The sequence below is a fragment of the Brienomyrus brachyistius genome, chromosome 10 (genome assembly GCF_023856365.1).
Source record: "Brienomyrus brachyistius isolate T26 chromosome 10, BBRACH_0.4, whole genome shotgun sequence".
Taxonomy (NCBI): domain Eukaryota; kingdom Metazoa; phylum Chordata; class Actinopteri; order Osteoglossiformes; family Mormyridae; genus Brienomyrus; species Brienomyrus brachyistius.
In genome coordinates, this window is record NC_064542.1 from 20,037,198 (window position 1) to 20,050,323 (window position 13,126).

At 44.5% G+C, this 13,126-nt stretch overlaps 2 protein-coding genes across 2 annotated transcripts; one reads left to right on the forward strand and one right to left on the reverse strand.

Moving 5' to 3' along the window:
• Nucleotides 1-10: 10 nt before the first annotated feature.
• On the reverse strand, nucleotides 11-7,508 carry rufy1 (RUN and FYVE domain containing 1). The gene is made up of 18 exons (XM_049028292.1): nucleotides 7,181-7,508; nucleotides 6,300-6,476; nucleotides 5,975-6,092; nucleotides 5,693-5,794; nucleotides 5,459-5,582; nucleotides 5,296-5,357; nucleotides 5,145-5,210; nucleotides 4,978-5,047; nucleotides 4,752-4,853; nucleotides 4,544-4,660; nucleotides 2,549-2,716; nucleotides 2,342-2,439; nucleotides 2,143-2,262; nucleotides 1,917-2,046; nucleotides 1,739-1,833; nucleotides 1,599-1,647; nucleotides 1,437-1,514; nucleotides 11-1,282 (listed from the first exon to the last, which is right to left on the reverse strand). The coding sequence occupies exons 1-18, from the start codon at nucleotides 7,485-7,487 to the stop codon at nucleotides 1,139-1,141; spliced, it is 2,127 nt and encodes a 708-aa protein (XP_048884249.1). The 5' UTR covers nucleotides 7,488-7,508; the 3' UTR covers nucleotides 11-1,138.
• A 641-nt stretch (nucleotides 7,509-8,149) lies between these two features.
• On the forward strand, nucleotides 8,150-12,696 carry LOC125750904 (proheparin-binding EGF-like growth factor). Its single transcript, XM_049029263.1, has 6 exons — nucleotides 8,150-8,460; nucleotides 8,996-9,211; nucleotides 10,066-10,261; nucleotides 10,673-10,825; nucleotides 11,054-11,142; nucleotides 11,340-12,696. Exons 1-5 carry the CDS (start codon nucleotides 8,427-8,429, stop codon nucleotides 11,124-11,126), a joined length of 672 nt encoding a protein of 223 aa, XP_048885220.1. The 5' UTR covers nucleotides 8,150-8,426; the 3' UTR covers nucleotides 11,127-11,142; nucleotides 11,340-12,696.
• The last annotated feature ends 430 nt before the right edge of the window (nucleotides 12,697-13,126 follow it).

Consider the following 13,126-nt stretch of genomic DNA (forward strand, 5'->3'; position numbering starts at 1 on the left):
TGCCAAAACGTTTATCGTAAAAGCTTTATTTAGTTTGCACAAGTACTTCCAGTGATCATCTCATATAAAATGTGAAATAGAAAAGTGGACATGCTTAATAAAAAATGGCTTGTTAGTCAAATTATACACCAGGTAACATACTCTATCCTTAAAATATACATCTTTATTACCTAGCTGGTAATGGTTTTTCGCGATAACTTTGCAGGATTCATTTGACCGAACTGATTCAAACAAGTATTCGATTACCCGTACTTCATTATTTATTGGTAAAATGCTTCCCATGCAGGTCAGCTCCCATGTGATTGTTTAGTCCCGTGTACCAGTAAAACACAGCCTTCACTGGGCAAATGCCACTTGTCCATCTACGCCCCAGTCAGGGACTCAAGGTGTCTGTGGATATGAGCTTTTGAAATGGTGGGGGGGGGGGGGGGCTCCTTTGCAGTGATTGGAATAGTTTTATCCTTCTGTTGGGTTAACCAATCGGATTGATGTACAGCAGTCCCTCACACTGATTTTCAAAACACCCTTTATGACTGTGGTCAGACCAGCTTTTAACACCATTCAAAGCACTTCCACCAACTGCTTCTATATGCATATAACCACCTTCATGTGTATTTTATACATCTACAAACATATACATCAAGTTTACACTGACGTGACAAATTCCTCACACCCTTTGGCAGGTCTTGTGGGATTCTTCTCAAGCAGAGTTCAGGGATGTTCCCTGGAGTTGTCACCTAGTAGGAGTGGCCTCACTTCTTAGAATCCCAATAAAATTTCAGACACGGTACAGAACAATTAAAGCAGACAGTTCAATAAATTTGCATCGAATGCTATAACTGACAGGCAAAGAACTGCGTTAGTGAGACAGTGGCCAGACTATTAACCAAAAGAAATAGATCAAATTAGTTCAATTAAAGGTTTAAATGCCTATACCCACCCGGAATCTTCCAAAAACTCTTAACAGTGACTGTTTTACAACTCATTATCGGTCCTGGTGCCAAAGATTTCAGCCAACATGAGCGGGAGAGCTCTGCATGATCCCTAAATGGGACAGCCCGCCTCCCCCCCCAAGCCAGCCCTCGGCATCTGCGTGGGGAGAACACGTACACACATCCTGGCGTGTGTCACTCAACAGTCAGGAAGGTGTGGAGGAGATCCTCTGGAGCAGCAGCGAGTGGCAGGTGTCGCACACCCGCACGGGCCTCGGGTAGGAGGGCAGCGCCAGCTCGTGGCTGGAGCAGTGACTGCAGTAGATGTCACCACAGTTGCGACAGTGGTGCTGGGGGGAACAAGGGAGGTAGACGGGTCTGGTCAAGTCTGCCAACTGCGGGTATCCTGCTCTGGGCTTCTGTAGCCGAGTGTTACACTTACATTATGCATTATCAGGTAACATATTAATGAGCAGCTGTATGCTGAGGGTACAGGTGGCGTACCTTCCTACGAGCGATCGAGAACTCCTTCTGGCACTGCTTACACTGAGTGGCCTCATCATCCTTCAGCCAGGCATGGCCCTGTCACACACACAAACACGCACGTTTCTCACTAACCGCCACCCCATCTAAAGGTCATCAGTTCTCACTGCGCCACTATCTCACCTTGAGGGCTTTGTTTACCTCCTTGAAGTCCTCCATCTTTAGTTTGGATCTATGGGAGAGCAGCAACATTAACGGTATTCTGAGATGGGAGGAGGGTGAGCGAGAGAGGTGCCGGGCATGCTGTCTAGAGCAGGCCTTACTGGCTGAGGTGTAGGCCCATCTCCTGCAGAGTCTGCTCCTGCTCCTCACAGGTCTTCTGAAGCTGCTTCTTCTCTTGTCGGAGCTCTTGCAGCTCCTGTCAGGTCACACGAACGCAGGTCACCGACGGCCTCGGTGACTGGGGCCGCGCGACGCGCAGAGACCTGCGCAGATGCATACCTTCTGTAGGCCCTGCAGCTGCTGAAGTTGAGTGCGAAGCTCTGCACTGTTGTCCTGTTCCCTCTGCAGTTCTTTCTGCATGTGTTGCCGCTGCTCTTTTTCAGCACGCAGATCCGACTCCAGGCTCAGCCTGGCAAGGGAGTGACAGACGTAAAGCACGATGCCCCAGTACAGGCTGTTCCCCTAATCTATCCACGCAGCCCTCCCCACGCTCTCTTGACTGTACCTCAGGGCATCCAGGTCGGCGAGCTGCTTCTGCAGGGTATCTACCCGTCCTTCCAGCTCCATGCGGGCGTCCTTCTCCCTCTTGTCCACCTGTTTTCTTGTTTGTTCAGAAGCCTGCAGCCTGTCAGGTAGAGAAAAGTAGCATAATGCTCACTCGAGCGATTAGGTGTGTTCCTCCTGTCCAGTAGGGGGCAGATTACCTGTCCTCCAACTCTTTTGTGGCAGACATCATTTGGCGAATCCTCTCCTCCAGCTGCACCGCCTCCTCCTCCTTCTTCTGGATGATCCGGTCAGCATCCTGTCCACCACCAAACAGCAAATCACAAGGGAATCTCCTCAAATTCCTCCTCTGCTTGAGGTTCCCACATTGGTCTCCCACCCCACTGTAGAATGTAAGAGCATCGCACCTGTGCCTTGTTGAACATCTGTAGGTTAAGACTTTTGACCTGGTCCAGCTGCTGCCGCAGCGCAGCCAGCGTGTCCTGCTTCTCGTGGATGTCCTTCTCCAACAGCTTCATGGCCACCTCCATCTCCTGCTTCAGGCCCATCTGGAGGTGCAGCTCCTTCTCCAACTCCTGTGCGAGATACATAGACGGCAATTTCAATACATGGCACTCGTGTACCTACTGAAAACCACGAGGGAGGTAAGGAATGGAGGTCAGGGGGACAAAGCGGTGATGCAGGTTATAGGAGGAATAACTGTGGACAATGTACCAGTATCCAATAAAGACAACGTCACCCCCTATATCCATAAGCGCTGAATCAATGGGCGCTTTCACACTGAAGTTCCGGAACCTGGCTCCTGATTACAAGATCCTGGGTGGCCTCAACCAGGAACCTTTGAAGCTCCTAGCAACTTTCGTGCAGCGATTTCATGCTACAGAACAGGAACTGCATGGGCCCATTATGTTAATAAGCATGGAAAATGCAAAAAAAAAGCCATATGGTAAACTTCATACAGGTAGTCCTTGACTTTATGAGCTAATTCGTTCCGAATTATTGCTAATTAATCGACGAGTCATAAAGCGGGAGTTATTTTCCCATAAACATGTTATGACTTTGGTTGCAGCCAGAAATTTTTCATAATTTTTTGCCAAATAAACAAACGAAGCAGAAGCATATTATTAGAATTAACATTTAATCAAAAACATACACATCGTTTAAAACAAAGAAATCCTTGGAGAAAAACACTTTGCTAAAATTGTAACATTCACGGTCAATTTTGGTCACTTTAATTGTCAGTAGGTGGGGTGGTTTTGTTCTTCAGGTGTCCCATTGTGAGCTGATGAAGATCGCTCACAAACAGTAAGTAAAATGAACCTGAATGTACTAACGGCATCAGGTTGGGTTATGAAACAAAGTACAAATCAGGCACCATCGTAAAATATGCCATAAAGTGTGTTTTGTGCATGTTCAGACATGCAAGGTTCAAATCGGCACGCACAGTCAAATATTTCACAAAGTTATCTGAAAACTTTGTCAGGACACAGATGGCATTTTTTTTAATTATGAAAAATTTTGTTTTTTTTGCCACAGAAAATTCTCATAAACATAAAATTATAAGACGAAAGCTGGGAAAGCAAGAACATCCTGGACATAATTTACTAGGAAACTACACCACCGCCCCAAACAGTGGAGGATGAACAAGTCATTTTGTTAGTAGTTTGGGAGGATTGTTCATGGTCGAAACAGGACGCAGACTTTTATTTGCATTTTATACATACGACCCACTACATGGTTTGTAATTCATTATTAAATCTGTCCAACAGATCGATCTTTTGTTTTCCACAAAATAAAAATGACGATGCAACGTTAATCCACTAATAAGCATTGACAGGTTTCACTTCTAGCACTGTCAATATTAGAGGGGAAAGTGTAATAGTCATCGATGGAATTTAGCAGTGCAGAAATACGGAGATGAAAGCAAAAAGGTATTTGTGGATGCGATGAATGTAACTGGGGTACAAAAATAATTCCATCTGCTGAATTCTGCTACTTTTATCTCTTTTCTCCACACTTCTGCGTAACTTCCAAGTTAGCGCCAGTGCTTGTGGACAACCGATCAGTAAGCTATTGCTGCAAGCGCCTCCCCAGTAGTTTGTGTTCGAACGAGAAGTAACTAGTCTGGAATAGGTAGTAAAAATGGGTTCTAGGACTCCCAGGAATGGTAATCGGGCCAAGTTCCTGGTTCCAGAAAAAGATTCTGGTTCCTGACAAAAGTTCTTGGGGTGTGAAAGTGCCCAACAACACAATGCTACAAATGGAAACAGAAGTTTGGGTCTGAACAAAGAAAACCTTTCTTTGCACGGAAACATAGAAGGGTTTTTGGAATAGACTTCCCAGTTATTCATTTGAGGAAATATTTCTTATGTTCCGTTTTTATGTAACGGGGACAGCTGGACCTGACGGATGCGCTTCTCCTCCTTGTACTGTTTCCACACTTCTCTGTACATCTCATCCAGACCTTCCCGGGACTGCCGGTATGTCTCCAGTTCCACCTGGTTGTCTTGTTGGGTCACCTGGGAAGAGGAGGGACAACCCTAGTCCTGGTCCATTCATTTCAAATCAAGCCAGAGCAGGTCAGGTCAGATCAGCCTGGTTCCTCCTCACCTCCTGCTTTTGTTTGCTGCTCTGGATAATGGTGTCATTCTCCTGCTTCAGCTGGTCCTGTTCTTCTCTCAGAGCGTTTATACGATCCGTTGCAGCGGTCAGCTATAGGCAAAAGGGAGTTGCCGCGGCAGCTCAGTACCATACATGCATACGCATGCCGAGATGGAGACTATATTACCCTGGTATTACCTAGGTGATTTAACAGATTTATACACAGAAACCAAACCTCTTCAATGAGCTTTGAGTTGGTCTTTTCCATGGAGTCCATTTTGGCTTGCAGATCTGTCACAGTGCAGCTGTAGAGACACACTGGCAGCATTACTGCGCAAACATTCCGCAAGGAGGGCAGAGTGATATAAGAGGCAGCCAAGTGTGTCTGCGTGGAGTTCTTACCTTAAGTGACGGTTTAGTTCCTCAATATAGTGCTTCTGATCCAGAATGGCGGCCATTTTCCCATCACTACAAGAGGCCAGGAAGAGTGTTTAGAGATATTGTACATGGGGCACTCGGTGTACAATGTGTGTTGGTAGATGATGTTACTCACTCCTTCGGGCTCTCATTGTTCTGGGGGTCCTTCAGGTACAGCGAGAAGTCAATGACAGCCACCTGGGGGGCGACAAACAGCAGAACAAGGGCCCCTCAGCTTGAGCTTCCATCAGAAAGGGTATGACAGGAGGTTCACAAGCAAGCAGTGACCATAAACCGACCAGTGTGTCCAGGTCCTCTCCCTTCACGCAGAGATTGGCATCGATGACGTTAAGTCCAACCAGCATCCCAGCAATCACTATCCCTTCTTCTTCCATCATCAATGCTCCAACATCGTAAAACTCACTGAGAAAGAGCCGGGAGAAGAGCTTGAAATATTGTTCTCTCAAACGGCGTAACGTACGCAACAAGGCATGACATTCTCCTGCAGCTACACACACATGCACACAGCTCACCTCAGAAGATCCCGCCGGTCTAGAAGGGCCTTCATGTAGTCCGCCACCTTCTTCTGCATGAGGGCCAAATGTAACCATGCCCTGGCTCGCCCCAACCCCGTCCTGAAGACAGAACATCACAGAGGAGGCTGCAGTCAATGAAGTCACTCAAAGAAGCAACCCAACACCAACAACAAGACTCAAAACGTCATCATGCGATACAACACGTTCGTTCCTCTCCCCGCGTCTACTATCTACAGCGGAAACTGATGAGGACCGAGGAGAAAAAGCAGGTCTACCTACTTTATGCCGGGTAAATCCCTTGCACTGGTTGCAATATCAGACGACTCAGGGCACAGTTTCTCCACCAGCTCCAATGGACCCCAAATGGATTTGCTTTGCCCAATAAAGGATTTTTTCACTGCACAAAGGAAATAAACTGGAATGAGTCACTGCATGAATCATAAGACTAAGAATAAAATGACTCCATCTTAATGGTGGAAACATCATGTTTCTTAAATGTTTGATCTGCAGTCAGGGCTTCCATAATAACATATAATGACGACAAACTGCTACAGAGAAAAACCCCAACATCTTGTGTGTGGTCTGTTGTTGTGCCACAGCCCACCTTTCAGTCCGTGTTTCAGACAGTGCTCCAGAACTATGAGGAACTGCTGCAGGGGAGGGTGCTCTGAGTCCAGGGAGCGGCCCAGGCTCAGCGCGGACTGGATCAGAACCTTCACACTCAGCTTCATCATGCTGAGTAAATTGGAGCGCTCCACTGCCATGGGGTCCCTTAGCACTTCTGGAGGGTAATATACACATGGACCACAGAGAAGGACAGTGGTGAGGGCCCTGGAACCCAATTAGTACCAAACCATGATTAATACCAACAGCACAAATACCAAGGTGTCCTAAGCAGTGAAGTTCAGGCTCTGTACTACTTGTGCATATGTATCAGTCATCCATTCAGGAAAAAAAAAATCCGACGGTGTTCCACTTGGACTAATTTCATAGACTAAAGACCCCTTCCGATAAGAACTACGATATACAGTCGGAGGCTTCATGTCGCTGTCAGTTCTGATATCTTAGGAATCTGGTTTAAGCTTTTGGGGGTGACTTGAACACTATATTATTATTATTATTATTATTATTATTATTTTTATTATTAACTTCACTTAACACCTTTTTAAACTTGTGATGCAACACATTATTCCCGTTAAACTGTCACTTGGCTGTCTCGCATTCCATCCCACGCCATGTCCTATAATATTATAATTCGCAGGGAATTAAGTTTAACATCACGATGACATACCGGATGGCACTTGGCAGCACTTCACGTGTGGGTTACGTACGTTAGTTCCTGATTCTAGATTTTCACCAAAGTGTGCATACTAACAAAGTACTGCTTCTGGGTCGATGCTGTACCGCCCGGTTCGACCGAAACGCAGCCCGTTCCACGCAGTGTGGACAAGCCGCATCGGAGGACCAACCGTGATCAGCACGTACCGGGCGGCCGGGTGGCTCCATCGCCGGCGGACTGATCGGTCAGTCGCTCACCGGCAGCCGCGGGACCCGGAGCGCCGTCTCTCACGACAGCGCCGGAGCCGACCCCGCCGGTCAGGGTTTCGGTGGCTTTCCGGGCCAGAGACACAATGGGTGCCGACCAGCTGTTTTCCGGACCCGACTTCTCTTTCCGCGACTCTGCCTCCGGCGTTTTAGCCAACACCTCGAAAGATCGCTCTTTGCCATCGCTCCCGTTCACAGCCCCGCTCACGGCCTCGGCCTCCTCGGCCATCTTTACCGAAACAAACATGTGATCTCAGACCAGAGCAATCGCGTGTGATATGGAGCAGACATCACACATCGACACTGCATCGCCACAGAAGGACATGCCCATATTAATTAATATTCATTAAAGGCAAAAATATAGGATTTTTTTTTTACGGTATAAGCTTTACAGAGCCATTTTGTAGCAGAAAACGGAACGGTTCTGCGTTCTCTTATTTTCCCCGGCATATTGGGATTTATTTTTAAAATAAACACAGCAAAATTATTGTCATTGTTACTTTATAATAAATTATAACCGCTTGTGAATTACATTTGAATTACAACTACCACAAGAGGTCGCCATTGCCCATATCTGTTATAGTTTAGCCCATGAAATACAATCGGTTTGCTAAAGACAGGATTTTGTGCTTGTTTTTACTATTAGTAACAGCTGAGTTTTTGGAAAAGTTTGTCATCGGATCATTCAAAATAAAGATAAAAAAAAAGTTTCTTAATCTCTCGGCATAGTCGGTATATAATATAATGAAAATATTGGTTGACTTTAATGTTGTATGCGGCGAATAAATTAAACGTACATTTTGCGTTGCATTTCACTTAATGCGTGTCACCGTTTAGCCCGTGAGTGTTCCAGGCAGGGAGGGGAAGCTCCGATCCTAGACTGACTAAATACAGTACACCCTTAGGCGTGGTCGCCATTCATTTCAGGGTAGACTTCAGTAGGCTATATAAATGCCCGATTGCCACAGTGAAGCACTCTTTCCACCGTCCCGTACAGGACTGGGTGTCTGTAACCACGCTCCTATATCACAGCACAGACACCACCGCAGGAACCTCCATCAATATAAGTTTATTCTGGGCCACGACATTGGCATAACACTCAGAGGAAGAGAGGACTGCACTACCTGTGCCTTATATTTGGAAATACAGTACTTTAATTTCACTTTTTTTCTTCGAAGTTTAAGATATGAAGTTTGTAGTCCTGTTCACCGCAGCATTCGGTAAGCGTATAGATATTTTACGTTTTTGCTAGTCAGTGGAAAGTAGCGCAGTTCTGCGTTTATGGTGTTCAGTGAACAGATCGTCTTTTCACTGTTTACTCACCGGTGGTAGAATTATACCGCCAGTCTATTTTATTGGAAATGCTGAAATTGTTATTTCTTGTATAGTTTGAACTAACTAACTAAATATATATATTTAAAATCGCGCCCTACTTAATGGAGTATTTCAACTTACCATATATCAACATGTGTAATATTAATGGACCTATAATAAGGTGTTAATCCAAATATCAGAGTATTATAGTGTTAATATGCACAAAGAATTATACTACAAATATGACTTTCATTTTAAGATTTCACTTTAACCTTGCTGTATCACCGTGTGGGGACTCCAATGTTACCAAGTGTCCTGTTAGGTTTTGATGGTGGCCGTCTATAATTTAGTTTTTTTTTTTTTATTGAATTATGGTGGCTTTTACTTTTCCACAACATGATCACATAACGTAATGGTCGGTGTGTGTTTTTTATTCCCCAGCGCTATTGGGCTCGGCCAGCAGCGCCTCCATTGACAGGTATGAAAGCGAGAAGCCCGCTCAGATTACGGTCATAAACATGTGGGGAAGCCACAGCGATAGGCGCGCCGAAAGCATATCGGACGCGGCTGATTACGAGCGTGACGAGGAATACGACGGTGATGAAGGAGAGTATGACGACGTCGCATCTGGCTCTGATGAAATCAACCTACCCAGAGGTACTGCAAGTGTTAAACATCCAAATATTTGCATCAAATTAAAATGGCATGTATCTCAATCTCCTGGTAATTAAAATAACAATTTAATAATGGTGATCGGTGGAAAAACAAGGAAACCCAGATAGAAAAGTTAATACATTTTCAGTTTCCTGCAGAAATGCATGCATTAATTCTCACACCAATGAAAGGTCCTGTAATTTTACCCAATAAAATTGCGACACAGCATTTTATCACATGTACAGAGGAAGGTCAGCTGTGATTTTCAGGGAGAACGAGATGTTTCATTAAAGTTCAGCACCAGTTTACAGTGTAGGATTACCTTGTTGTATTACTGGTTGCCGTATTACTTTATAACACAGAAATCCTAGCTATTACGGCCTCCTGTAATCAAGCAAATGATAGTAATGGTAATTAGCAAGCTACCCAGTCTTCACCCCCCCATGCAGATCAGCAAACCGACTGAGCAGTCAGTTTGCTATGGGGCAGGATGATCAAGGAACCAAGTCAAAAATCACCATTTTCTGGTTCTTCACCTTTTATCTGCTGGCTCCTACCTGACCGGGATCAAACATGGTCTATTGTCTTAGACTCCATAAAAAGGCTGGCATCTCACACAAGTTAGGAGGAGAAGGTGGAGAAGGCAGTGCGTAACATCTACCGCACCAGAGAACATCTGGAATGAGAATTTCTCTGGTCTAGTTCATTACTTGAAGGGTGAAACAAGGGAATCTAACACCAGTGAAGAGATGACTGCTGCATGTTCGCGTTACTTTCCAAGTTCATTACAAAGAAAATGTGCTTTTGGTACATATGTTGAATTGGGGCTGAAAACCGATTCTTGCCTTTTTCTGCAGTTGCGATGTCCAGTAAACCCAAGGACCAGTCTGCAGTGCTGGAGGCAGAGAGGAACGACCAGGCAAATGGCACGAACAGGAAGGGAAAGAGGAAGGGCAAGGGCAAGAAGAGAGACCCCTGCCTTAAGAAGTACAAGGCCTACTGTATCCATGGCACCTGTCAGTACGTGAAGGAGTTACGCGCCCCGTCCTGTGTGTGAGTAGCTCTCCTCTCCTTAAGCTGCTAATCGTGTATTTCAATATGAATGGTTTGATCGTATGCGGCCCTGTCCTTGTCAGCCATTACTCTGTATATGGTGTTATGTCACTGCAATATGTCATGTGTGAGATGGGAATGGAATCTTCTCTACCACGTAGATATTCCTGATTCCAGATTCACAGATTTTGTCGACGCGAGTCATTTTCACATGAAAAGTAGTTGCGTTAGTCTTACATGAATGGCTTGTTTTGCTCGCGGGTTGATTTTCATAAAGCCCGAGGTTAGGATGAGCAGTGTCTGGGCTGTGCCACGTCATGTGATGGATGAGCAGAAATGGACTAGTGTAAACTGAGGTGAGTTTGATTTAGAGCTGACAGACTCCTCTTCCTCGCTCCCTTGTCCCCCCAGATGCTTCCCAGGGTTTGCGGGAGAGCGATGCCACACGCTAACCCTGAAAGTAGTGACGGGAGGGAATTATGACCAGACAACAGCCTTAGTCATCATGGCAGTGGTCCTGTCTTCGCTATGCTTGACTGTCATCGCTATTCTCCTGGCAATTAAGTAAGTGGCTCAACTGGCGCCCCTTTGACACAAGTGCTCATGTCTAATGCAGAAACCAAAGCATGTGTCATATGAAGGTCAAATTCTCTACTGGTGTTGATGAAGAAATATGCATAACTCGCAAAGGGGATAGGACAAGGCTTTATGCAAGCAAAACGCTCCACTGCACACGCCAGCCAGATTCAACAGCCTTTGACGGTCTGACTCAAGACGGCCTTGTTTTCGTAGGTATCACAAGAGAGGTGCATATGATGTGGAAAACGAGGAGAAGGTCAAACTAGGGACGGCGCCACAGCACTGAAGAGCAAGAGCAAATGGTGAGCAGGCTTTGCAGGAAGGGGCGTCCACTGAGATCCTAATATGGAACTGGGAAGACCAACAGAATGGAGAAATAACAGGAAGGAGGAGTGTGGGGCTATTTTGAGCGTAAATGAACAGAAAGAGACATTCACCGTACCCTGCAGGGTTTGGTCTAGGTCAATGTGTTTCATTAGGTCCCTGTCCTCTGTTTCAGCCATGATGATGGACGTTCTACCTCAAAAGATAATCAAGTGACGTGCCAAGTCAAGAAGGACCCAGAATGTGGCATAAGCAGGCTCTGCGTCCCGTGTACGGATCTGGGCCTTCAGGGACGGACTGACGTGTGGATTGACGGAAGGATGGACAGACAGATGTAGCAGGAATGTCAGGGATATGAACAGAAGGCTACCAACTAATCAGCAGGAGCTGAGTGCAAGATTAACACTGACAGCACAAGGTGGAATCGCCGGACGCCCAGAAAAGGACTGTGGAGTCTGCAACGGATAAAGACGGAAATAGGGTTGAACCCAGTCTCATGATGGCTGAGCGAAGAGTTTCTCCGTAATGGTTAAGAGAGAAATGGCATCCACTCATATTAACTAGCAATCTTTCCAGAATAAAACTAGTTTTTTCTTTTTTTACAGAATTAGCTTGTGCATCTTGTCATTTAGTGTACAGCAAACCTTATTTATACGATAAGTCTTTTAATTTATTTATTTATCCATAGTCGTATTTATTCAGGTTTTAAATCGGTTTTGTCAATTGCACAAGTTGTGTAATGTCTGTGTTTTTATATTGTGAGTATTTATTGAAACCTGGAAATATGAGGTCAATGTCGATTGCCTCCAAAGTATTGATAGACTGGAGAGAATGACTTCTGCTTGAGTTATTTGTTACTTGGTTGGCCAGCGGGTGGAGTAGTGCTTAAGGACACGGGCTTTTAACTTGAAAATTGCCGAGTAGCCTTTCTGCAGTACCCTTAAAATACTTAATCTGAAATTTTGTGTGCATGTTTGAGTGTTGTATACATGTACTTTTGTGTGTGTGTGTGTGTGTGTGTGTGTGTGTGTGTGTGTGTGCGCGCGTGTATGTGTGCTCACACTTTCTTTAAAACCACTTTGATTAACAGTAGCCACCAAGCAACTAACAAGGAACCGGGCTACATTACTGAACACACAGATTTGGTTTGCCAAAATCCTACATAACCGTATAAAGCGATTCTTACCATTGGTTTATATTATATTATTGTCGGGGATTTGTCATCTGGAGAACCAGACTGTAAGGTTCTTAGAACTGCATAATTGTTACATTGCATGTGTAACTAGTTTTTTATTTTTTATTATTTTTGATGAAATGGTTTCGTTTGAGTGCCATATTATATTAATAGTACAAAGTGTCTACTGTCTGCTGAGGAATTTTGTGTCATCAATGTTTAACTCAACTGTCTGACTCATGAAATGTGAATACCCATGTCATACCTTGAAAACGAACTTTCATAAGACAAGATAGGAATTTTAAAATGCCTTTATTGAAGATGTACCTGTAAGAAAAATAAACACTTTTTTCATAAACGATTCAGGTTGTTTTTCTGTCATCGTAGCATTGTTGCCCAAAGTGCATAAGTTATTAAATATTCAATGTTGGTTAATTGAAATGTATTATTTTTTCATTTTCTAATATTACTTTGACTCTTCTGCTGGTGAACAATCCACTGGATAACACTGAATGACGAGTGTAAAAACGTACTAAATGTATTTAAATGGTGGTTTGTCATTAGTTGTTAATTTACTTTTGCAATAATCTAACTTAATAATCAATTAAGTAGTTGTCTTTATTGTTGACTGGGATTGGGTGTGTTGACAATGGATAATGAGCACTTGTGCTGTCACTGATTGTTGTCGTAACGCAGGTGTGTCATTTTTGCTCATTGACTATAGTTTGGCATTTTGTTGCCTATTGAAACTAGGAGATGAGTGTCTACATGGTTTAATAGTTTTAAGA

Coding starts and splice junctions, on each gene's coding strand:
- LOC125750904 (XM_049029263.1), top strand. CDS start 8,427: ATGAAGTTTGTAGTCCTGTTCACCGCAGCATTCG. Junction 9,212..10,065: donor TGAAATCAACCTACCCAGAG/GTACTGCAAGTG, acceptor CTTTTTCTGCAG/TTGCGATGTCCAGTAAACCC. Junction 10,826..11,053: donor GCTATTCTCCTGGCAATTAA/GTAAGTGGCTCA, acceptor TTGTTTTCGTAG/GTATCACAAGAGAGGTGCAT.
- rufy1 (XM_049028292.1), bottom strand. CDS start 7,487: ATGTTTGTTTCGGTAAAGATGGCCGAGGAGGCCGAGGCCGTGAGCGGG. Junction 4,854..4,977: donor ACTCAAAGCTCATTGAAGAG/GTTTGGTTTCTG, acceptor TTTTGCCTATAG/CTGACCGCTGCAACGGATCG. Junction 2,440..2,548: donor AGATGTTCAACAAGGCACAG/GTGCGATGCTCT, acceptor GGTGGTGGACAG/GATGCTGACCGGATCATCCA.